Below are 26,107 nucleotides of genomic sequence, written 5' to 3'. Positions count from 1 at the left end.
ACGTCAGGGTAGTGAGACATTCACACCATAACGCCTCAGCTGCACTCACGGTAGTGGTTTTGTCCACGTGCACCACATTTAGCCTACCAAAAAAAAAAAAAACAAAAACAACAACAAAAAAAAAACTGTCCTTGTGTCAACGTGCTGAAAGCCCAGGGGGGAGCTATGGCGAGTGCTGGGCTCCCACAAGGAGACATGCATAGGGCTGGCAGCAAGCGTGTCTTAAAGCTGACACCCAGCGGTATGCTTACCTTCGTCATGGCTCACAGAAATAAGGCAGACAGAGCCAAAACCAATATCCAGAAGAAAACAAACATTTGTGTGTGAGCTGAAAAGATCCTGCAATGGATGAAACCACTGAGTGCCACAATTGGGTTGGTAAGGAGGTTAACGCACAATGATGGGTTAAATTGGTCAGGAACTCTCATCCTGATCTTGCTCTGGTTGCACATATTTATTTATTTATTTATTTATTTATTTATTTATTTATTTATTCCCTTCTGAGTCCAAATTCTGAGCCTGTATGTACGCTTCAAATGCCAGAGTCCCTCCAGTGATCTCAGCACTTTTTTGCCTGGGACTGGAATTGATCCATCAGCTCCAGCAGATTCAGCCCTGGCTTGCATTTGTTTAAGACAGGGAGGATTAGTACAAATTAGACATGCCTGCAGGCACTATTATCTGAAAACATGACTATATTTCAATGGTGATACCCAATTAGCACAAGTCTAATTACACAATATGGCAAGACAACAACAACAACAAAAGGTTTTTTGTTTTTGCACCAATAAAACCAAAATGACAGCTAGAAGCATTGCTTGCTACTTTGCAAAGGCCTCAACAGAATACTAAGATTATACAAATTGTAGGAGAAAGCCATGCTCTACTTCTTTACATGTAAATACGTATTTCTTAATAGGTGAAGTGAGACTAAAGCTTATCAAGCAATAAAAAAAATGTTTTCCAGGTGAAGCAAATGCGTTTGGTACCAGCTGTACTATGGGCCAAGTTCTTGTGCCTTGTTTTTTCTGACTAAGGGGCTAACCCAGCTAAAGCTGCCTTTTTCTTCCCAGGCTGCACAAGCTTGCCAACATCACAGACCCTGACTGTGCAATTTTCCTTTCACAGGGAAGGTCTGTTTTAGATGAGCAATGGATTTGATATTTTTAAAGATGGGAGGGATGGGGTTTGCTTGTTGTTTTCCAGCATCAAGTGTGAGAAGTTATGCAAGCTTCTTCCCAGAAGTCAGCACACTCGAGACCCCCCCCATGCTTTCATCAGAAGTAATCCCCACCAGCACAAGACATTTTCACTGGCTGGCTGAAGAAAGGCCAGGTTTGGGTTTGTAACCTTCCCTCTTTGTCTCCCAGAGGTGTTTTTTTTTCACCTTCAGGTCTCTGTTCCAGCAGCAAGGGCTGTCGCACTGCAGCTCCACTCTTCCTTGGGCTCATTCCACCCATTTGCTCTGCATGTTCCATAACTGGCCGTAGAAAAGTGCCTCTTGCTCCCATCTCAAGCCATCCAGGCATCACACATGGAAGCAGAGCCCATCCCCATTTTGGGGGCAGTGGATCAGAGAGAAGGCTGCAACTGGAGCATGGTTTCAGCATGGCTGCATAGTTGCAACCTGCTGAGCATGCAAACAGCAAGCAGGCAGAGCGGGTGGCTGCACCCTCAAGCACCAGAGTGCGAATGGATTTGATAGTGTTTCATCACAAAAACCTTGGGTTCAACATCAGTAGGTTATTCGGGGGTAAAATCATCTTCCAGTGTCAGGATGGGGAATGCAAGGGGAGAAGCAGAAGCTGGTGTCAATGCAGTTAAATTAGGCAAGTAGACTCTCCACTGGGCTTGGGCTGCGGTTTGCTTGGTTAGGACGCGGCGCGGTTGCTCATGCAATTAGTATGTGGCTGATGGGCAATTGACACCATGTTCAGGCTCCATCTGGTTTGCAAGCTGAGCCATGTGTGGGACACTGCGCTGTGAACAAGTTTCTGGAAACTTTGCATTTATTTTTAAAAATGGCCTCATGCCACCCACTTGCCCACGAATTAAAGAAGAGCAGGATGCGCTGTCGTTTGGAGGGTACAGCAGGTCTGGTGCGCTCCATGCTTTGGACCCTGCAGCCCCTCTGTTGGCAGGAAGAAGTGCCAGATTGCATTCCTAAGCCTGCCATTTCTAATGGAGGAGCTAACCAAACTGCCACATCAAAAACGCTGCTTCGTGAACTTTCCATCATCCACGGACTGCAGGATCTGAGCTCTCCAGGCGGGGAGACCAGCGCCGACCCCGGCACCGCGTCCCAGCGGCAGCCACAGCAGATACCAAGCGTTCTCGTGACACCATATAAATAACAGCTCGCTCCAGTAATGCTTGTCTGCTTAGCAAATTGTTTCAGGATTTACTCCATCCACGCTCCCCTGCAAAAAATAACCTGCAGATGTGTGCCTCTAAAAATAATTCTTGGCGCTGGGGCCGCGGTGCAGCATCACTGCATAATTCAGCAAACTTTCATGCTGTATCCTTTTAGAAACAAATCTTTTCTGTGTGCTGGAAGCGGTTCATGGAGACAGATTCTGCCCTAACGGAGACTGCTCTGTATACATAGAGTATTTTGCTATCATATCTGTGGACAATAGACATGGATCTGGCTTGTGAACATGTTATGTTAAGAATTATTTCTTTCCTTGTCCAATTCATTAAGTCTGTATACTTAATAAGCAGTTTCAGCTTTTACAGGGTCTTCTCTGGGAACAATAAAAGAGAGGGGAAAAGGAGAGAAACATCTGGATCAGTAAAACGCTCTTGAAATAATATCTTTTTTAGTGTCTTTGTAGAGATTTCCAAAGCCTTACATTAAGAAGTTAATTCCATTGCTGCTATTGATGTTGAAAATATATTAGAAGCACAATTTTGACTTGGTCTTATTGCTTAGATAGCGATCAGAGTTGGCCAGCTCTTTTGTTTGAAATTATTGTCATGACAAATAGCTTTGTATTTCATTCAAGATTTACTGCTTTTTTTTTTTCAGTTTTTCTCCTTTTAAAATTTTATGGTGAAAATGGAGGGAAAGGGGGGAAGAAAACAATGAGAGGAGACCAAAGCTGCAATTGCATTGCAATTTAGCAAATCACTTCCTTCCTTCCTTCCTTCCTTCCTTCCTTCCTTCCTTCCTTCCTTCCTTCCTTCCTTCCGTCCTTCCGTCCTTCCGTCCTTCCGTCCTTCTGTCCTTCTGTCCTTCCTTCCATTTGTTTTCCAATTATCTAATCTGTTTTAAATATATATATTTATTAGCAGATATAATAAATGTCTGCTAGTGATACTCTTTGGTTTGGTTGCCTACAGTTTTGCACGCTTACCAGCAAACAGAGCTCAGATGCTCAGGGGCTGGAGCAGATTATGCTAGAGAGGAGCCCCTGGGAGCTGCAGAGGCTCCGTCTGGAAAAAAGGGAGCTCTGGGGTGAATTTAATTGGCATGTCCAGCTACCTAATGAAGAGCTAATGAAGAGAAGACAAAGCCAGACCTTTATCAGAGGTGCACAGCTAAAGGACGTGAGACAAGCACTGCGGGTGCAGCAAGGGACATTTTAAGTCAATATAAAGGAGGAAAATACACAGTGAGTGGTTAGGCACTGGAAGAGAGTCCCAGAGAAGTGGGACAATCTCCATGTAAGAAGACGTTCAGAGCGCATCTGGATGAGTCTCTGAGCTGCTCACTCTGCTGCCAGACGCACTTGGATCGGATGATTTCCAAAGGGCCCTTGCAACCAAAATTATGTTGTAAATCTGTTATTCCAAAATTATGTATTGTTTTGTTTGGTTGTTGTTTGTTTGTTGGTTGGTTTTGATTTGTTTTGTTTGTTTGTTTGTTTTCCTATGATTTCTATCTGCTGATTATAGGATGGCTGAAGCCTTGACTTGAAAAATCCCCATGGCTGCACTGAAGCAGGGTCATGCCCTGTGACTCCAAGCCAGAACTGGAAGGATAAAAATCCTTTAGTATAAGTGGCTGTTAAGCACTCTTGTGTGATTCATAATACATAAAATTAGATGGCTATGCTTTTTGCACTCTTATAAGGCACATGCTTTAAAGATAGGAGCCATTTAATACCCTTCATCTGTAGATGGGATAGAGAATGTCCAGGAAATGCCTTGCAACCTTTTTCTTGCATGGAAATAGCAAGGTGGTGGCTAATTACTGTGATTTCCTTTTAAAAGTGTTTATTGTTGAGGAGGCGAGACAGGCTTTTGGATCGCAGCCATTTGATTCATCAGCTTTTTGGCTTTGATGAAAGCAGAGAAGTGGAATTTTATTGCCCCTTAACTTTCAGGCATTGAGGTTATCAGAGGAAAAGCTCCCAATGCAGTGTGATGGTGACACAGGCTTGAACGTATCTCAGATATCAGAATGGAGAAAATTTGCCCATGAGGTTTTGGACCAGAACAAGTGATGCGTGGGAACCAGAGGGGTGGCATCCCATCTCAGAGCCTCTGCAACGCCATGCCTTTCCCTGCTGGATACAATACTTTTGTTGGGGAATACGTGGAGGAGTTGTTACCTCCCAGTTGTGCTTTTATCTGCTTCTGTTTTTTGCTCATCTGCAGTGCTGCCAGTATCAGTGGGTGGTTTCAGAGCACCATGACCAGCGGTGATGTGCTCTTTGTTCAGTTTTGCTTTCATCACCAGGAGGATGAAAGGGAACGACAACCGAGCATTGGGTGAAATGTTGGGTTTGGTTCTCCTGTGCACCATGAAGAAGCCAATAGTGCGAGTCAGGGACAGGCTTGTGCAATGTCGTCTTGTTCAAATGGCCCTGTCCAGGCTGGAGGTTGCAAACACAAGACATCTGTCTTGCTGAGGTGACCCTTAGTTTCTTTGTTTTTCCCCGTGATCTGGGACGAGCCCACCTCACCCTCCACTCCTGCATGGTGAGAGCTGTCATTTCTGTATGAGGTATCCACACCAGAGAGGCAGAGATGGCATCCAAACATGGCCATCATCTTCACACCCACACTCTGTTGGCATCATCTCAACATTGTGGGTACCCAGTGTAGAGAACGAGATGTTCGGAGCTGCGTCTTAAATTATTTTCCATGGTATTTGACTTTCCTAAAAGCTGATGGCTTTGTGTCTGGCTCTTCCCAGTTCCAGACTCTTTAAATCACAGGATGAAATTATTTGCTCACTTTCTTTACAGAGCTGGATTTCAGAAACGATCACAGATCTTCTTTTTATGATTGAAATCAAATTACTGTTTCTAAGATACGTATTTTTAATGCTTCACATGAAAAGCCTGGGCTATATCTGTGTTCGTCTGTGGGTATAGGTGGATCTATGGGGGAGCAGACTTCAGTCAAATCCTGGACCCACCAAAATCAGAAAGAGGTTAGCATCTGTCTGCAGCAACAAATGTCATCCAGAATTGGTTAACTTTATACCACGAGTGATTGTCTACAAATGTTCTTCATAAGAGTGATATTATAGCCCACCCTCAGAGCTGAGCACGTGCCTAAGCATTATCCTGAATCTTGGTCGATGAGCCCGTTTCCCACCTGGTTCGTGTTTGTGGCAAAGCTGCCAGGGATTTCTGCAGAATCAGGATCAGGCCCTTCGGCAGCAGCTCACCCCTGAGTGAACGTAGGCCTAGTTACTAGCTTGTCTCCAGAGGTTGGTTGGGATTTATGTCCTGTATGGAGACCTAGCTTTAGAAATCTTCTTCCTTGCATAGTTTCTACGATGAGCTTTTCTGTGTGTGCGTGTGTAGAAGGCGCTTGCCTTCCATTGTTTATCAAAAGGAGTTTATTAGGCATTGCTTATGCAGCGTTTTCATGATCCCGTTGATGAAAGATGCTATATAAATGAGGCTGGGTTGGACTGCACTCAGCCAGGCTGAGCGCCTGCCAGCAATTTATTGCTGTTTGACTCCAGTGACAGAGCAAGAGCCCAGCAGCCAGCCAGCGCAGCTCCTGCGGCACGGCGCTGGCTCTGCCTTCCTTTCTGAAGGAAATTCTCTCTCTCTGTCTATCTCACATGGATATTTGGTCGGGAATTGGAGCCACAGAATGAAGAGCCATGGAAGCTTAAAAATCTGAGGGGCAGGACAGATGTGCTGCAATGCATCCTGTACTCTGGCTCACCTTTGTGCAGATCCATCACTGAGCGTGTGCCGTCAGTGGGACACGCTATTTATGGACCTGGAAGGAAATTTGGCCAACAGTCCTCTGGTTGGAAGTCAGAGGTGATGGAAAAAAAAAAAAAAAAGCCTTTGTGCTTGCTTTTTTTTTTTCCTTTATATCTCAAAGCAGTGAGTTACTGTAAAACACAGAGCCAAATTTTAGATTGTTTTAATCAAGGTGTAGAAAACTATGTGTTTTTATAAATTCAAACATATTAATGAGGATGCATTGTACTTTTCCAGTTCACTTGATTATGCAGCAAATGCAAACAGTGCCATCTTTTTATAAAATTCTTTTTTTTTTCTTCCCATCAAATTTCACACCTGTCAAACATCAATTTGATTCTGTAAAATCCATGCCAACTTCACCTGAGAAACCAAACAAAATCATTTTCTTGGTAGAATGCCAGAAAATAAAAGAAATTTTTAAGAAAAGAGAGCAAGACAAAGCTGACAGCATGTATATAAAGCTGAGTCTAAGCAGATGAGAAACATCAAAAGTCTTTTATTTAATCATTCTGCTATTTTTGACGTGCTGTGTAGCGATAAACCACATGAACATTCCCTTGCATTAGGGGAACAAAAAAAAAGAAAAAAGAGAGAAAGAAAAATCCAAGACAGAAGAGAACAAATCACTATGTGATTTTGAGGATGATGTTCACATGCATGTAAAATATCCACCAAATGGCTTTTCCAGCAGCTGTAGGGTAATTGCTGGTTGCCAGCAGTGCTGGCTGGTCCATGCTGTGCGTTGTTCAGTGCTTAGGTCAGGGGTTTGTGGCACCAAGGTGCTGGTTCAGCAACACTCGGCAATGTTAGTCCTGTCCCTGGGGCACAGCATTATGACTTCCACCAAAATTTGAAGCCTCAGTCCACTGGTTTGAAGTGGAATCCCCAACACAACCTTTTTCTTTTGAGACAAATTGGAAGGAAGGTTTGCAGGAGACATCTCCGTAAGTCTGTATTCTGCCCAGAAGAGCCCCAAATGCTTGTTGGTTTGTTTTTTTGTTGTTTTGTTTTGGTTTTTTTTTTTTGCTCCTTCCCTCTCTGGTGAGCAGAAGCTCACGAGCAGTGCTCTTCTTGTGGGGCTGCCTGCAGAGTTTTCGTATCCCTACCCTTTCTCCTGCATCCCCAAAGTCCTAAAATAGCCCAAATGCAGTGATCTCTGGGGACTGCTGATCTGCTGACACCATGGAGATGTGTTCAGGGAGGGGGTCTGCCAGCCCAGACTTGGTTTGGACACCTCCTGGCACCAAATTTACTTAACAAAAGCACCAACCCCAGCATAATGCTCTGTGACGGGGGGACAGAGGCCCAGGGACTGCCACAAGAAGGACGTAGGACAGGCCGTTTTGGTGGTTAAATTCCCCAAAGCTGTGATGTTTTGCTTTTTGTGCAGTCTCGGGTTTCACGCAGCCTCTCCAAGCCCCACTGATACCCCCCTGGTGGTGCAGGGTTTCTTGCACCTCTTCAAGTCTTTTTTTCTCCTTGATAGAGGAACGTGCTCCACGCGTTCACACATGGCATGCTCTGCAGGGGCTGCAAATCACCCTATCACCATAAAACTCCCCCTGACCATCAAAAAGATGACATGAAACAGGACTTGGAGCAGCTGGGAGAGGAGTCTGTTAACAATACCTTACAACAAGGAGCAGCCGAGGAGCATGTCTGAGAGCATCCGAGAGCATCAGCCAGAGCCTCCTTGGGCAAGGCCTGGCACGGTTCCCCAGAGCAGTTCAGTGTTTGCCAGAGGAGGAGCTGGTCCCTGGCTTCTGCTCACGGCAGAGGAGCTCAGGAATTGTGAATCTGATCAAAGACTTCCCAAAAGCAGTAACTGGAATGAGACTTCATTTCTAGTATCTGTCTTAATAACCAGATCTGAGCAAAAAAATAAAAGCAGATAGCAGGACTGTGGGGTTGTTATTTTTGTAGTTGTTGTTGTTTTTTAAGAAAAAGAAAACAGTAATATATGAGTAAAGTTATTTGACTGAGGAAGCTGATGAGAAACATGACTTACACTCAGGCAGTTACTGAAAATCTGACCTTCAGAAAAAACAAGTGGCTGCAGTGATTTACTGTCAGAGGTCTGAGCTCCAGCATTGCTGGTGCAAGTGGGTCTCTGTGGCTGTTCGGTCAGATCCTGCTTTATTCAGTCAGTTAAGAGAAATAAAGCAGTGCACATATATCTACTGTGGTCCTAGGTGCTGCTGCACCTGGTAGGCAATGCAAAACCTTCACCGTACGCTGTGTTATTCACTCACAGCTGGGACGGTGACTGGAAGGGCTAGAGCTGGCCTTGACCCTTGTGTCACACCCAGGGTGAACATAAATCATCTCTTTACAAAACGGTGAAACAGGACTAAGTCTGGAAATCATGGCAAAGTGTATGCTGAGTGAGCGTCTGCAGCGAGGCCATCCTCTCTTACTCAAGATTTCGGTATGCATCCCACGGAAAGGCAAACAAAAATAAAGCGTGTTGCTTCAGTTTTACACCATCTTGCAATAAATCTGCTCTCTGTGTGTAAATTACGACAAAACTGCATGTAACTACTGAGCTACTACTGCCTAAATGCAACTGCACTGCAGATGGGCTTTGTCTGTGCGTGTTTTGGCAGACAGACCTGGCCCACATTTGAATTTTACATAGAATATGAAAAAAAAAAAAAAAAAAGAAATATTTTTTTTAAGGTACCTTCTTGGCTTGCTTGGATAGCTGACCACTTTTGGAGGTTAATTGCTGTATTTTCTATTTGCATTTTGGCTGTGCTGTGTATTTCTGAAAGTCAGGATGATCAAAGAGGAACACCAGGCAGACACAACAAGAAGCCACTCCAACAAAGTCTGCATTGTGCAATTAAACACGGCCGTGCCTCAGCCTTTGCTGACTCAGGACTTCAAGATATGGCCCCAGTTCTTCTGAGTTCACGTTATAACATTGTGTCCGTAAAAGTTACATTATTTTTTTTTTCTAGCTTTTCCCAATAGGAAATTGGATTTCTGATTAAATATGTTTGTCAGGAGAAGTGTTGGCTTTTCATCAGTTGGCCTGTCTTTGTAACCGCCAGCACCAAATGGAAATATTGTCAGGCAATAAATGATGTTCTCTGGGTTCTGACAGTTGGATGCTGAATATTTTCTGGATTCACTTTTTTAATGAAATATCAAACCCTATGCTGGCACTTGATTCTCATGGTGCAGGCTTTCTCACTTTTGGTTTGCTTTTTTGACACAGTTCTGAAACATAAGAGATGAAGATAGGAGAGTTTTTTGCAATGACAGCTTGACTGTATTATCATTATTTTCTCATAAGAGTTAAGCAGCTCTTATGGCCCCTAAGCTGCAACTCTTCTGACATTGGTAGGTCAGAAATATTATGTCAGACAGAATGGATTTGACCTGCCTGACCACCTACTGAGCTGCTGCATCTTCCAGGGAAGACATCTCACTGCACCTCTGCCCGAATTGCTTTTGTCTGGGTGGAGCCACCCCAAAGGTTCCGTGTCGTAAGGAAAAAGTAAGGATAATATTTTATTGTAGTAATTCACTTTCTGTCTTGGCATAGGGATTTCTGTGTCTGCTTTGCTCCTAGGAGACAAATATTTCCTAGAGCGGACTCTCCTGTTTCTGCTTTTGACATCTGTAGCAAGAGACTCCTTGACTTATTATGTTCATTTGAAGCCAATATAAAACATTGGGTTTTTCCTTCTCTGCCCTTCCCTTCACGTTTCCCCTTCCCATTTTTTCGGTCTTTACATGGCCATCATGTATCTTTTACAACATGATTATTGTGATAAAGCTTAGGAGTTGCCCTTTCTGCTGAAGTTAACAAAAACCTGTATAACGCATCGCAAAGCTCCGTTTGTCACCTGCCAAGTCGCTGCCACGTTACTGCCGGCAGACAAAGGTTAATTCTCACTTTAATTCACTATCCCGCTATTATTTGCATTTCCAAGGCACTCCGGCTGTTGCAGGACCCAGAGACTCCCCTGTCTATCTCCCACAGCCCAACTTTCCCAGCTCAGAGCCACCGGTGTCCTGGCTCAGACCCGGAGCTGGGCTGGGGGTGGCGGCAGCCCTGCGCCAGGTGGGAACAATTATGGGAAGGAGTCCTGGCCCGCGCTGCTGATAGCTCCCAGATAAGCTAACTTAATAAAGTTGTGGCTTAATGAAGCCACATTCTTTGCATCTTGCCTTTCGTCCTGCCTGTCTGGGGCGATGCTATCAAGCGGCTACCCGGGGCTTGGGGGGGGCCGTGCCGGTGCATCGCTGTGTGCTGGGCACGGGGAGGGGACACGCAGAAAGGTCAGCTCCCCTCCCAGCCTGTAAGGCAACAGGCCACAAAAGCCTGCCACAGGGTTGTTTATTGGTATCACATGCTTGACCCTAAATCAAAAGTTGCTGGGCCGCTCTCCTATTTCTAGCAGCTGAAGCACCCTCTTAAAAGCTGTAACAGATACATCGGCCAAAAGCTTCTTCTTTTGGAAACCAGACCCAATGTTAATGAATCGATTTAATTTCCCTGTGGATCCAGATTTTAGAGGTTGAGCTTCTTGCCCAGCTGCCTGTTTTTTGGTGTTTGCTGCATGCTCACACGTACGGCTGTGCAGCAACTGTTGAGCTGAAAGTTATTCAGTAGCTAAAATTATCGGTAGGGACCCCCCCCCCCCTTTCCTCTCATTATGTATAACGAGATCGCTGCTGTGCAACGTTGATTAGACATGTCAACCTGCAGCTGGATGTCTGAAAATGAGTATTGCTATTAAAATGCCTTTGCTAATGATCAGCTTGTGTGTCCATCATTTTGACAGATTTCTCCTCGGGAATGTGGAAAGCATGCAAGAGTCCCAGGGTTGCAATGTAATGTTTGGGGAAACCAGTACTGGCATATTGTATTTCCTGTGCGTTAACCCTAAAGTGGCAGTTTCCCTGCCAAAATCATGCTGATGGCTGAAGCTTGCTGGTGAGTGTGGACTGCACTAAAAGAGATCCACAACCGTGAGGTGGGAACCAAGTGTCATAGGGAATTGGTTTCTGGAGTGTGAGTCTGAGGGCAGGGCATCCGTCCTCTGTACCACTTCTTTTGGTGTGATTTAAGGCTTTCATCAAGTGGAGAAATCTTCAGGTAGCTGGAGAAAATATTTCCAGGTCTCCTTACCAGTTAATCATGGAAAAATTGAATAAAATTGAAAGGGAGGCTCAAAACAAGGAAATAATTTCTCAAGAACATCTCATTCCCTGTGGAATTCATGCCCACAAGATGCCATTGAGGCTAGTGATTTTGTAAAGAGTTGGACGTTTGCTAGGACAGCATGATTTTTCCAGTTGCCTTGCCTAGAGTGAGCCCCTGTTCAAGTCTGCACTTTGGGAAGCTAATTTCATGGCCACAGCTCAGCATGTGGCAGGCTCCTGGGTGCTGCTGCTTTCCCAAAATCACCTGCTGTCCCTCAGGTGCATGGGGACTGACTGCGCGGGGACTTCCCTCCTGCCATGGGGTACAAGGAGCCACGTGCTTGCTCTTTCAGCACGTGTTGTAGGCAGGCAAGATGTGGCAGGGAGGTTTGAATGGGGCAAGCTGTCTGGCTACCAAAAGAATCCAGGAAGACGTAAAACCTTAATTTAGGCACAAGAAAGCCAACCCAAAAGCTGGGCGATTTAAGAGGAGAGGGGTGGCTCTGCAAGGCACCCAAGGGTGAGCCCTTCCCCAGGAGCAGGCTGTGTGCTCTGAGCTTTGCCTGTGCTGCCCAAGCTGCTTCAGGGCTTTTTAGGGGGCTAAGCCTGGAAATCAGGTGGGAGAAGAAAAGAAATGGTGAAAGCTTCTGTTCCCCTCTTCTTTGTTTGGTTCTGTCTGGCACAGCCCCACAGCCCAGCATCTCACGGTGGGGATGCCCTTCCTCTCCTCTCCCATCTCCCCTCTCAGGCTGGGCTGTGTCTGCCCCCAGAGAGCAGCTACGGGCAAGCCGTTATCAGCCTCCCCTCTTCTGCAGACAGAAGGAGATGAATGTGCACTTGGAAAGCCTTCGGCGTGGCTCGCAGCGTATGAGCAGCCTCCCCGATGCACCTTTGAACCCATTCCTCCTGCATTTGTTTGTCTTTCAGATAAAACTTCACAGCAGTGTTTGGAGAAAAGTCTAATGAGGGACCACTGTTTGCATAACAAAGCGAGGCTTCCTCTTCAGATGTTCAACCTTCATTAGGCATAATTTATATTCCAGCTAATCTTTGGAAGTGGATAAAATATGGAGCCAAAGTTTGTTTTTACATAGTTTGGAGTAATGCATTGTTTGTTTTAAGTGGTCAGTTGCAACTGACAGTTGATTTATATCCAACATAATGATGATTTGTGATGGCTGAGGATTGTCGCGGGGAGTGTTGTGTCATTGACTGCCATGGCTTTAGCACTCTTCTACGTCAGTTACTGAATTAAAAGATAAGACTGAATGGGTGGTTTCTCAGTATTGCAGATATTTCAGCACAAATCACACAAAACTGTGAATCTGTAAAACATACTTTTTTCTTTTTCCTCCAAAACTCACGTTAACTTGAGCCTCTGCAGTGGGTAGCTCTCAGGGTGATAGGGGACACTGCAGCCTTGCTGCAGTTTGCTGCCTACAAAGCAAACAGGCTGATACATCTGAACACCTACGGGTCATTACAGGCCATTGTGTAAGAAATGAATTAATTTCTCAGCACTTTGACTTTGTTCGTATGTTGAATCTTCACTACGGTTTTTGAATCTTCACTTATACTTCACCTGTGTAAGATATCCTCTTTCACTCCAAATGAAATACCCAATATATTTCACTTATCACCTTCCAGGTTTATTAAAAGATGAGAAATGACTGATAACATTTATCTTGTGTGAACTCCTAGCTGAGGCTTACCCCTTTCTGCAAGTTTACATTGTAATGACAGATGTTTGAAAACACCCTTCAGCATATCATGAAAATTATGACCTGGCTTGTGTATGAAGACAGGGCCAAGGTATGCTGCATCCTTTCAACACATGAAAACAGGGTTTTCAAATGTCTGTGGTCCTCTCTCTGGTTCCCTGAGCAGAGTCGCAGAGCTATCAGACGGCTCATTGATCAAGTGGTGGCTTCCCACTTTATGTTCTTTTATGCTGGGATACCTCCAGCTGCAAAGCTTGGGATCCTGAGCTGGTTTCATTCATCTCATCCATAACAATAGTCTATCCTTGACTGTTTTTAAAGACAGCACCAGCCTTTAGAGAACACATTTATTTATTCATTTATTTATTTTATTGTTTTTCAGGAAAAAATGCTGTAAGGGTTATAAGTTTGTTCTTGGACAGTGCATCCCTGAAGGTATGTGATTTCGCTGTTCTTACCCTTTGAATCCCCGTGCATTTGTCTTTCCCTGTCTGCCCTGTTCTCTGCACTGCTGGTTTGGAAGAGCATCCTGATAAAACCACAGGCTGGGCTGTACCTCATGTATCAGTGGGGGGACTGCTTCCAAGAAATGGTTGGGAAAATAAAAAGAATCAGCGTCTTCCAAGAGTTTCGCTTAGCATGCCAAGCCTTGATCCTCCCCTGAGTACATGTGGCCGCACAGATCTTGTAACCTGACCTGGTGCAAGCACAGGGCTACATGCTGCTCTTGGCTGTGCATGCAGGGGCCGTCCATGTGTCCAGGAGCACACGCTCCCTGGCTACCCCATGGTCTGGCACAGCTGATTTTTGGCTTGGAAGTGCACAGGGTGACTAGGTGGGTCAGTCCTGCCTTTGGTTACCTGTTTCCTGAAGATACCAGCAAGGGGAGAGCATCGCCATAGGGCATCTCTCTTCCACCTCTTCTCCTGGTCGTGGGCACAGCCTCCGTGTCACCAGGGGCACAGGGAGGCCAGAAATTACTTGGGGTAGTTCATGCCATGGTGAAAAGGAAATGTTTCCCTCCTGACAGACTGCCCAGGGGCTTTGCAACTACAATAGCAGGGTTCCAATGCTCAGAGGCACTGATAACATCTCTCTTTTAGGAAAAAGGCTGAGGTCTGCCTGCCTTAACCATGGTGGAGACCTCTGTTTGGTCTGCCCAGCCAGTGGCTCCACGTGAGTCGTCATTCCTAGCACTTTGCCCAATTTGGATGAAATTGATTCTGAAGTTATGCGGAAGGAGGAACTGTCAGGCAGAACAAATGGTCAGGGACAACAAGCCAATAAACCTTGTTTCCTCCAGAAAGCAGGTTAAGAAAATGGTTTGTGGTAACACATCCTTCTATTTGATGACATATGGAAAACCTCATATTGACTCGAGACTCTTGTCAGTTTGAGACAGTGATGTTTTGGAAAGAAAAGTGACAAATTAACATGCTTGGGAGAGTCAGATGTTTTTTGGGTTGCAATCTCCAGACAACAGGGATCATAACCCAATCCCCAATCCTGCTGTTTTTTTACTTTGTACTTTTACTTTTGGCTGGAAACACTTGCAGACTGGTTGCAAAAAATAATAATAACAATAATAATAATCTCAAAATAGAAACTGTACATTTGCTGGTTCCATAAAGAAGAGCTCACAGTGCCAACCCAGACCCTGGGGAGCTGGATAGGATTTGGGCATCACTGGTGCTCACAAGGATGTCCTTGGCCCACACTTTTGCAGTGAATTTTGTCTTGGTGTGTGCAATGAGAGATGATGGCTCCAGTATGAGATGGACACGTAGAGGAGATGGTTGTGCTGGGCTGAACGAGGCTGTTCATGCGTAGGAGGCAGAAGCCCTGAATCTTTTCAGGGTGGAAGGAAGCCAGGTCTCTACAGCCTGGCCTAGAGCTTTCCTATCGATTGTAACATTTTTATATGCTGGTTCTTCACTAAATATAATGGATACAGCAGGAGAAGTAATAGGAGAAAAAATAAAGTGAGAGCCATGGCAATAAATTACTGTACACTTCTAATTTTCATCTCTTGAGGTTTTAGGTGATTATGAAAGCAGCTTTTACTGTGTACCCACTGACTTCACTTAATCCTGCCTAATAACTGCATCTCAGTAACCCGAGAGTTTCTGCCATTAATTGGATTTCTCTGCTGGCTGTGGCTTCCCTCCCTTTATATCTCTACCCCCCTTTTTCAGCTCAATCTATATTTTGCCTTGAACTTCACAGGCCACAGCAGTTGTAATAACATCTGAGGCAGTCTGGGCCTTCAGTGTAGGGACTAGAAACATGATTCAGTCAAGCACTCGTTTTGTTTACTCTGCTACAATACATCACTTGGCTCTTCACACATTGTTTTGGCATAATCTTGACAGAGGAGCTGTATGAAATGCATATCTCGACACAGGCACATAAATACATTGCAGATGTGAGTTTATTAGAGCACATCTGCACCTTTTAATCCAGTGCTGGCAAGTCCAAGCCTGGAGAAATGATCCCAGCCTTGTCTTCTCTGCCGTTCAGCAGTGGCTGCCAGGAGGAGGATTGGGAGAGAGCTAGGGGAGAGGACCACCGATCTCCTCCTCAGGCAGCTGTTATTTGAACAGACTCTTTCGCCAAAGGTTATGTCTTTCTCTGTGTCCATCTTTGGTTTCTGTCCTGTTATTTCTTGTCTGCCTTGAAGAGCAGCAGCGACCAGTGCAGTCCAGCGAGCCCAAGTCCGTGCCCCCAGGTCCTGTATTTCATTTGCCCTCAACACACAGCATCTCACTTTGGGTTTCTGTCGCAAGAGCAGGGAGCAACGATCCTCAGGAAGCACAGAGAGTTTGCCTCTTGTTTCTGATTTCTGCTCTGCTTGACCAGCAAAGCAGGTCAGAACAGAGCATCTCACCCTTTTCCTTCCTCTTTGCTTTGGAGACCGACAGCTCCAGCCAGCTCCTGTCTTGCAGCGTCCCCCAGATTAAAGCAGAGCAATAGTCTGAAGCAGCTTCCTTTGGAGTGTAGCCTCCCACCAATGGTTTGTTCATTGAGTGTTTTGGCTGTGGATTAATTCACAGCAAACTACCCTATGGCAGGCAAACGCTAATCAGATCTGCTCTTTCCCCACTAATGCTGTTTCAGACACTTCCTTGGTGCAATCTTCCACGTTGCATTGCCATTCCTGAATACACTGAAGCATACATAGGGACATTTCTTACTCTGCTACAGTTTTTCATGTTATCTTAAAGCCTGAAACTGCCTGATCCTCATCATGTGGCTTTGATTCATCCTCAAACCACATTTCTTAGGCTGGGCTGGCAGAAAAGGGGCTTGGACGTGGGAGGGAGCCTGCACCCTCGGTTCAGCAGACCACGCAGAGGTGCTGCAGCAGAGCTGAGAGCTGCAGCAACTTGTGCCCGATTTTGCCCTAGCAGTGAGGACTGTTCCCAAGGGACTCACACTCCCCGGGACCAAAGCCCTGGGGACACACAGCTCGGTGACCTGGGACCTGCCACAGCCGCTGTGTGGTTCGGGTTAATGTGTGCGAACAAGTGGCAGGGAGTTCTTGGGAGCATTTCCAGCTCCTGTGCCCTTCCCTAGCTTTGTATGAGCATAAATGAAGCAAATGTCTTGATGGAAGTCTGCTGAGGTGGATGCAAAAACCATACTTAAAGAGTATTTACTTGGAAAATGGTGAAAGAGAGAAAATTAAAAAGAAATGGTGTTGTTTAGTCTAGAGAAAAGAAGGCTGAGGGAAGATGATAAGTTTTTAAGTATGTGAAAACTTGCTGCAAGGGGGAAAGTAAATGCTTCTTCATGGCCAAGGAGAGAAGGCTAAATGGCTTTAAGGGGAATTTGGAACAGACATTGGCAAAAAAAAACCCTTTCTATCAGTGAGGCTATTTCAGCTCTGGAATAGACAGCATGGTGGTGGGGTGCCGCCATCCCTGAGGGCTTTCTATGCAGGTTACTTGGATGTCTTAGGACAGGTTTACACGTAGCTAATCCTGCTTTGGGTGGAAGACGGTTCCTTCCAGCTCTGCCTTTTTTTTCTGATTTTGTTAGTGCACATCTATTCACAGAAACCCAGCAAGGATGGAGTTAATTTTCCCTCTGCTGTGAACAGGCTGAATGGGCCAAATTTTGGTGTGGGCCAAATCTGGCATCTGTGTAAGCAACTGGCTACGAAGCAGGCTTGTTCAGCTCAGTGTGGGCATTGAGCAAACTCTGCTGCACTGAGCCGTTCTTTTAAATCAACCTATTTTATGTCAGTGGAAAATTAAAATTGAAACCACACCCAGGTGAAAACACACCATGAATCCTTTATATTTGTGACTACTTACTAGTGCCAAACGAAAGAGGAGTTTGCAGCCCCAGCACTACCAAAAAAGCCCAAACTAGCCCCAAGGTCGGTCATATTTGAAGGCAATGGCCGTGTTTTTCTTCCAAGCTTGGGCAAGGCTCTGCACTATTCCACCCTGGCTGCTGGCACTGTGGTCCCACTGCCATCCCCACCGCAGCACCGCAGACGTGGCAGGACTTGAAACCAGCACGGTTGTGGAGTACAACAGAAGGAAAGGATGCCTGTTACTCAGAAAGTATCAAGCACCAGGGGGGAAATGCCTGGCACTGGTACAACAGTATTTTTTGGTCAAATGGGCTCTGGTGTGACACAGGGGTCCTGGCACCACAGGTGCCTGTTAAGCCCTGTTTGGCACATTTCTGTGCCCTGGCACGCTGTCACTTTTGCCCCCAGTGCTCCACGTGTGTTCTAGATCCTCCATACAGCAAATGTGGTTTCACTTGCTTTTCCATCTATTAGTTCATTGTAATTGTTTGGAAAAAGTCATCATACCCAGAGAAGTCTGCTAGTCATTAGCATGAGTCAATAATGAATTTGGGCTTTAATTATTTTATATCGTGTGTATGGAAACACAGTGCATTGCTGGGAATTCAGTCGTAACACGTAAGTTTGTGTTAGGTCTGGATCAGGGACAGGATCCTTCTGCTGTGGCCCCCCGGTGCCTCATCACCGGAGGGTGATGCTCACCAGCAAACAAGGTGGGTCACTGTGAGTGAGATGACGTTCCTCTGAAATGGTCACATAAACAACCACTGGATTTCACATAAAAACTGACCTTCAGCAAGCTTTCCTGTGCTGGTTCGGAGGCTGGATGCTACCTCAGCCCCTTTCTTCTCCTGGAAAATGTTCCCCGTGGTTGCATGCAGGCTTGGGGCTGTGCCAGCTTAGCACCAGGGGCCGGATCCTGCCCCAGTCAGGACAGGGGTAAGGGTCAGACCCTGTTTTGCTCCATTGTCCATTTCTTGGCCTTCAGCTCTGCTGCCGCATAATGGTGAAATCAGAAACAGACAAACAGAAACAGCCCTCCTTGGGGTTTCAGACTGGGACCTCAGAAAGTCTTTTGGGAATTCACTGAGCAGCCTGGCCAGCAACTTATCATATCGTCATATTGCTGCTATTAAGAGTGATGATGGTTTTGTAACAGTGTTCCTTGCTGGGAGGATTATAGCTGAGTTAGGACAATTACTGTGTGATTTTAATTAACTTTTCCTCATGATATACTTTCTGCCTGGATTTGGCAGTTAGCCTCACAGTGTTTTACAGTACTTTTGCGTAGGAAATGTTGATATCAGCGCTTAAAAATTTGTGAATAAAACAGCAAAAAGCTTTTAGGTAACAATATTTCTGAGAAGAGCTCTTAAATTCTGCCAGCTGGGAAAGTGCCCCTTGCTTCAAATCCGATTTTAAGAAATAGTTCAACTACCGTGAAGCAGTGATGAGCAATTACAGTTTTACTGTAATTCTCTGCTTATGTCTTGTGAGTGTTTCATTTCTAGGTTTCTTCAGTCTTTAAAAACAATGTAGCATGATTTTATTAATTAGCAAAGACAGAGGTGAAATATTTGCTGCCAAGCTATCATCAAGCTGCTGCCACTGGTGTTTCTCCTAACCACGTCTTTCTCTCTCCAGACTACGATGTCTGTGCTGAAGCTCCTTGCGAACAGCAGTGCACAGATAATTTTGGACGGGTCTTATGCACTTGCTATCCTGGGTACCGCTACGACCGGGAGAGGCACAGGAACAGAGAGAAGCCGTATTGCCTGGGTGGGTAGAAGTGCTTATCTCTGGTTAATGATGCATCTCTCCTTCTTCTTCAGGTCTTTTAGGAGCCAGTTTAGATTTGAAGCCTTTCTCTTTTTCTTTACTATTATAGATGAAATGTGGTTTTTAACTATGCTAAGGATCGGTCCCCAGAACTAAGATATCTAAATCCCCTTGAAATTATTGGCAGGTAGTACTTAAAACAAGCCATATGCACCTAAGCACTTCGAAGCATCATGCTGATGTAATTTTCCCTTTATTAATTCCTCCTGTGGGTTTTGAGCAGTATTTGGAGCTTTGGCCTGAGAACAGGGACATGATTTTAACCAAAAGTGCCTCAAGGCACTATAACCATGCCTGATTAGGAAAATAAATCCTTGGGGTTTGATTCGGATGGCAAGTATCTGATATAGGACAGTCCATTTACCTGTGCTGCTCGCGTGGCTAGTATCCCCTGATTCAGTAGCCATGCTCTGCACGGTTTGCTGGGCCAGGGAGCCAAGGTCTGCGGGATCGAGCTTTGCTTGTGAGCTATTTCATGCAAAAAAACTGTCACATGGATAAAATGCCAGGTGAGTTAATAACTGTGCTGTTTGCACAGAGCTCCAGCCTGAAGCAGAAGCAGTCCTGCAATTACTCATTTATTTAAACCCCAAATCTCCTGAGAGCTTTAAAGGAAGTCTTTTATTGTACTTGAGGTCTGAAACATCCAGCTTCAGGACATTTTCAGCTCTTGCTCCTCTCCAGATATCGACGAGTGTGCCACCAGCAACGGGACGCTGTGCTCTCAGATCTGCATCAACACCATGGGCAGCTACAGGTGCGAGTGCCACGAAGGCTACACCCGTGGGGAGGACGGCAGGACATGCACCAAGGGAGATAAAGGTATATGCTAATGGGGATTAAAGGTCTTGGGCCAAAGGGCATTTTTCACAAGAGTTTCCATCTGAACATCAGGAAGCACTTCTGTACTGTGTGGGTGGTGGGTCACAGGTTGTCCAGAGAAGCTGTGGGGTCTCCCTCCTTGGAGATCTTCAAAAGCCACCTGGACATGGTCCTGGGAAACCTGGAAAAACCTGGGAACCTGGGAAACCTCCTTTTTCCGTGAGCTGCACACACACAGTAAGGCAGAAGTCACATCTATAAAGAAAAAGTGGAAATACTCTGAAGGCTGTGGAAAGCATCTTGCCCTCAATAGGCAGAGTGGCTAAACAGTGAAAACTGCCTTTACAGCTTTGGTTAGACCATTTCTCCTGCATCACACAACAGCTACAAGCCTTATTTCACTCCCAGATCAGTTTGGACTGTCACAGTTCTGGATAGCCCAGAGACACAAGAGGAAAATTTGCCTGGTGCTGGCCCTTCATTAATTTAATCCGATAACTAAATTAATTTCTGTGAGTTTAGTTTGTATTTGCATGCCCACATCTGAGATCAGCAAATGGCCATGGGTTGGGTGGTTGGTGCCTCTGAGCACTCACGCATTCATAAGAGGAGTGCCTGGGAATTCCATGTATTTTTAAGCATTATTTGAACCAATAGCTGAATTGTGTTGAGTAACGCTTGAATTCTGCTGACCTGCAATTAGTTTGTGTCTCTCATAACTGCGGTCAGATTTTTTTTTTTTCTACTGAAAGTGATTTGCAATGGAAAAGGGGTGAGAGTGGGGGCTTGTTCTTCCTTTCCACTTGGTTTCAGAGTATAAATGTGTTCTGTGTGTAAATGATTTTAAAGTTGTTGACCTCACCCCAGTTATTAAATTACAGCATTTATAGTCCTGCAGATTAAATACTGATAGGGTAATTTAAAAAGGAGGGAGGAAGAGAACAACTTGTGCTCTGGAAAAAAACAAAACAAAACAAAAAAATGCGCTTTTGATGAATGGCAACTTACCATAGGTTCATATATTATTGCCTGAGCACATATATCACTGGGTGCTCCAAATCCCACTGGATGGCCAAAGCAATTTATAATTTTGATTTTCCTCTGAAAATGTGTATCTCAAGCCACTCCATTAACATTAGTCGTTTCTTGCTGTTTTCATTTTTTTTATTATTTTTTTTATCTCTTATAAGTATATGGGGGTCATTAAGGAAATAGGCATAACATAAATAACCGTCTTGCAAATAGTTTTTTTAGCTAACTTTTCTTCTTGCTAGTTCAAATTTCCTGACAGGGTAATGTCCAAAGTATTCCAGATAACCAGCCATTCAGGACATTTTAGAATGTGGAAATCATTCTAGTATTTGAAAAAACAGACATTTTACACTACACGGGCCATAAAAACATCAGTCCCAATAGCTAACCTGGAATAAAATGCCCCCCATCTCTGCAACCATCTCCCAGATTGGCTGTGTGGAGCGGAGAAGGGCACCCTCAGCCACCCTGCTGGGCTCCAACCATAACGATACCAAGGCTGCCAGCATGCTGGTGCAAAAGGATGAGGAGCACAAAGGGACGAGGAGCACGAAGGGACGAGGAGCACGAAAAGGGACGGGAAGCCTGCCCGTCGCCGTTCCGCAGGGCTTGATGCTGGCTTTGTGGCACCGCCTGCTGGCCTGACCACTTCCAAAGCCGCACATCGTTTGCTTCTCGTGGCGGCTGGGACAATTAAGTTTTATTTTGTGATTTAGTGCGAGAGACACGCAGGGTCTCTCTCTCTCTCCAGGTTTACGCGTGCTGCTTGTTTCCTGGGGGATTATTACTCACGTGTTTGTCCTGCCTGAAGGCTGCAGTCCAGGCTTTTTTTGACTCTGAGCTACAAGAAGTGGGCTCGAGTGAGTACTTTGGATTAGTTAGTGGACTACTAGAATAGGGAACATTCTTCCCGCATCCGCAGTCATGTTGCATTTGACAGAGACAATACAGCTACCCGCTCAGAAGTAGGCAAATTAAACCGTCTCAGCAGGCTGAGCACAGATAATACAACACAGATGATCCACTAAACAGCCTCCATGCGAAGACTGCCGGCGGCACAGCTCCCCGCAGAGCTCTCCCCCGCCAGCATCTCCTTCTCCTCCGGCACCAGCAAGCCAGAGCCTTTGAGCAGAGGAAAAGAAAGCACACCGCTGCCCTGAGCCTCTCTTATCGATAGGCGCCACGGGGCTTCATATCAGCGCAGGAGCATCACCCGTGATGCTTCGGAAACCCTTCCTAAAATGAGGCTGGTTTCAGCCTTCTCTGAAATAATTTTAGTTTAGGGCAATGAAAACAGGTTATGTAAGTGTCTTGCTCAATGCTGGCCTGGTAGGTGACCTCAGTATCTGCACCGCGCGTGGGAGGCCCTCGTCTAATTGCTTCCTGCCCCCTCTGGCCTGTCCTAGGTGGCTTCTGGCTTTATCTGTGCCTTATCCTGGCTTTATTTGTATTTTGGTCCTGATACAGGATCGGATGGGGGCAGAGCGAGTGTTTGATGGATGACTCCTTCCCTGAGCAAATCAACACTTCTGTCTGGTACGAGTTAGGGGGATTCCACCTCTCTCCTGGGACGCAGCTCACACTTGCTTATGTGATGCCGTTGGACTTCTTCCCCAGATAAATGAGTCCAACTGGGGTTGCAGAAATCTCACTGGAATTATGTTTTCCAAACACTAGCTGAGTCCCCCCCACACACATGTTCACCTCCATGGGTTGTTACAGCCCTGTTTTATCAACAGACCCGTGTATCACATCCTTCTGGAAGGTAAACTGGATTTTGTAATGAAACAAGAGGCCAAATTCACCGCTCCTTAATCTGTATGTTATTCTACTGATTCTAGTGGGATTTCCTAACGTTTAAAGCAGCAGAGGCTCTGGCAGTTTTTCCCTATGACTGCATGTTGCTGTCAGCAACATTTCCTAGCACAATGCGTGTGTTTTATGAGGGACCTTGTTTGGTAAGACACCTATTAAAAGAAATTTTGGTTTAAACTAGTACCAAAAACAATCTGGAGGGGAATTTTTTGAAAAGGACATTTTTTAAATGTCTTTCTATATGTGTCACTGTAAACCCTACTCAAGTCCAAAAGTGAACATGTCAAAACACAAATATTTTAAAAGAAAGCTGAAAAGTTGGAGATGGGTGAAGAACTCCATGAGAGAGCCACAGTGCTGATTTGTGGTCAAGAGAAGACTTACCTTGTAGAAATATCAAGAAGTGTCTTAATTACGGCATCAAACAGCTCTTCATTAAGGGGGAAAAAAAAAAGAAAAAAAAAAACTAAATGCTGTGGACTCTGTTCTATCAGAGATGGTCAAAAAGGCTTTGGAGGAAGTAAAAGTCAAAATAATTAACATTAGAAATACATCAGTGAAGAAATGAGCAGGTACTGTATGTTCAGATATTGCCATATGAAGTTTGGAGTTCCTCTGGGAGATGCTGTAGCCAAACAAATGATCTTGGAGCCAGCATAGCTTTAATTTGGTGTGATTCTATTAAATTTTATGTAGAAGTCATTGGAAAAGCCCCAGGAGTACCTTTTAACAATAAACTTTGGGCCATCCAAACAAGGTACAGAAAGCTGTTCAGGTATTTAACAAACCATGTGCTATAAAGAAGGGCTGGGAAGCTCAGAAAGCAGCAAACTTACTGTCAGACATGCTAAATAAACTATGGAGGATGGTTGTGGATTACTGTAATGCTGTTGGACTGCAGTTTTAGGAGCAGGTAGTTGATTTTTTTTTTCCTAAATTTGTGCATTGGTGACCATCTGATGGCTGCAGTGTTCCTTACTGGACCCTGTAGATGCAGATGAAAACCAATACACACTTAGGAAAAGATGAAGTGTAGACCCAAGAAAGAAATACAACATAATATCTAAGTACATTGTAGTCAATACTTTTTGAAGAGTTTGAAGATTTATTGGCTTTAACCAGAAGGACCTGCAGAGTTTTTCCATTACAGGACACACTCTGAAGGATCCGTGTTCAAATGTGTCCAATAACCCTTACAGGTAACATCATGCGAGGCCAGGCATCACATGCAGAGCCTCAGTATGCTTTATGCTTCTCAACAACTATATGTGAAAGAAAAAAAAAGCTTATCTAGAGTTTGCGGGTACACGCCACCCTGTGTTTTGGAAACCACATTTCTCTTTAAACTGATATCTGTTAAAACAGTGCTTGTTTGTTTATGGTGCAGACGTGATCCCCTGTGCATGGGACTAGAAAAAAGGGCAAAAAAAACCTTTTGCAAGATCTCTTACAATTTGAATCATTTCAAGGATTCTTGAAAAGATCCCATTCTTGTGGACTATCAACTGGTGTGACCTGTTCTCTCATGTGGATTTAAATCCTGATCATTAACCTCACTCCCCATCTCTGGTCAGGCTGCTTACATCACATGGAGGGATAACCAGCAATGATAAAGAACAGTTTGTGCAAAGTGAAATGAAAAGACCACGTTGTGAGGGGGTTTACTGTAATTTATAGGGTATGAAAATTTGCCCTTCACGGCACTGTAAATCAGTTCAGATCTGTAGGAATAGCCTACCCTAAATGCAAAGATAAAAGAAAGGGTGTTAACTTTTTCAGGTATTAAAAAAAAAATAAAAAAATCTTTAGGAACTATTAACTGGAAACAGCTGCTTTAAAAATGAGCTCAGAGCTGTCCCTGCAAAATTGCTCAGCCTTACACAGCAACTCACAGTCAGAGCATTAATAATGGCAAGACTGCCTCTTCTTTTCACAGTCTGGGGAAATGCAACAACCTTCAAGACTCCAGTTGCTTTTGCAATTACATTATGAACTTTCTTTCCCTTGGATCTTTATATTTGTATTGGAAACTGCTTTCTTTCAGCTGGGCTTCCTGAGAAATCTGAAAGTGTGGCGAAACCAGGGACATGCTGTGCCTCTTGTAAGGAGTTTCATCAAATAAAGCAGACGGTTTTACAGCTGAAGCAAAAGGTATGAACATTGATCAGTCGTGTCGTTATGAGACCTCCGTGTTTTACGACAACTGAGTTTTAGTGTTCGGAGCTGTCACTGCCATGTGGCTCTTCTGCCCATAAAGATGATGGCAGCATGATTCAAAATCGTGTAGGAATGTCATCTCTTCCTTTTGCTTCTGCATTGCTTGTAAGCAGATTGCTAACCAAGCTCACGGTAACAGGGTCTGGCAAACACCCTTCGCAGCCTGAGCCCAGGTTTCTTGGCAAGCTGCGTTGTCCTCAGCTTTTCATTCATTCTGAATGCAGAGGATTTTGGACTCCATCCACCTTTAGTATATGTAAGTGCAAGACGTTCTGCTGATGAGGGAACGTGGGAGAACATGATTTTGCACTACCAGGGTGTTGATACAGGATGTGTGCCAAATAGGAGGTGTGTGGCTAGACAGAAACATCACTAGCAGACACATTAGCTTTGGTTTTTTAGAAAAGAAAAATCCCTCAGCCACAAGGCTTTTTTTTTTTTCATTTGTTTTTATCTGTGTCTGTACAAGCAGAGTATGTAATGCACCTTAAAACTTCCCCTGACCTTGAACTTTATTTGCCCCTGTATGTGACCTCCTTTTGCACTTTGGTAAGATTGAAATAACCCGGAGACCCAGCCCAGGGTTTCGAGAGCCAAGTGCAGAGGTGCAGGTGTAATGCCCTTTCTGGTGACACCTCCTCTGAACACTCAGGTTCTCTGAAATGGAAATGCTCTGCATGAACATTCTAAGCAATTCATGTTGACAGGCTGTAATCATTTCCCCTGGGCTGCTCATTTAATTTAATTGTATAAAAACACGATTTGGCGCCACCTGTTGCATATAATATTGTTCATTAATGTGATTTAAAACCAGGAGAAAGGAATCTGCTTCATGTTTTCCTTCTGTATCAGTACGGGGACAAAGGTGGACGGAAATCCACGTGTGACAGAAATTCTGCTTTTCGAACAGCCCCTGCTAGTGAACAGCAGACGGGTTAAAGCGGAGCGGTGCTGCTGAGCGGCTGCTTGTCCAGCCGCAGGCAGTGAGGCTG

The 26,107-nt window shown here is 44.9% G+C and overlaps 1 protein-coding gene across 2 annotated transcripts in view; it reads left to right on the top strand.

Annotated features, from left to right (window-relative positions):
* Positions 1-26,107, top strand: part of CCBE1 (collagen and calcium binding EGF domains 1) — a 95,795-nt gene that overhangs the window by 57,717 nt on the left and 11,971 nt on the right. For both annotated transcript variants that reach the window (XM_080572738.1, XM_080572737.1), the window contains exons 3-6: positions 13,449-13,501; positions 19,035-19,169; positions 19,914-20,051; positions 24,943-25,049. In XM_080572738.1, the coding sequence (XP_080428864.1) occupies positions 13,449-13,501; positions 19,035-19,169; positions 19,914-20,051; positions 24,943-25,049 (433 nt within the window). The remainder of the gene's footprint in view (positions 1-13,448; positions 13,502-19,034; positions 19,170-19,913; positions 20,052-24,942; positions 25,050-26,107) is intronic.

This window comes from Anser brachyrhynchus (assembly GCF_964034855.1).
Source record: "Anser brachyrhynchus genome assembly, chromosome: Z".
Lineage (NCBI taxonomy): Eukaryota > Metazoa > Chordata > Aves > Anseriformes > Anatidae > Anser > Anser brachyrhynchus.
This window is presented reverse-complemented; position numbering and strand designations above follow the sequence as displayed.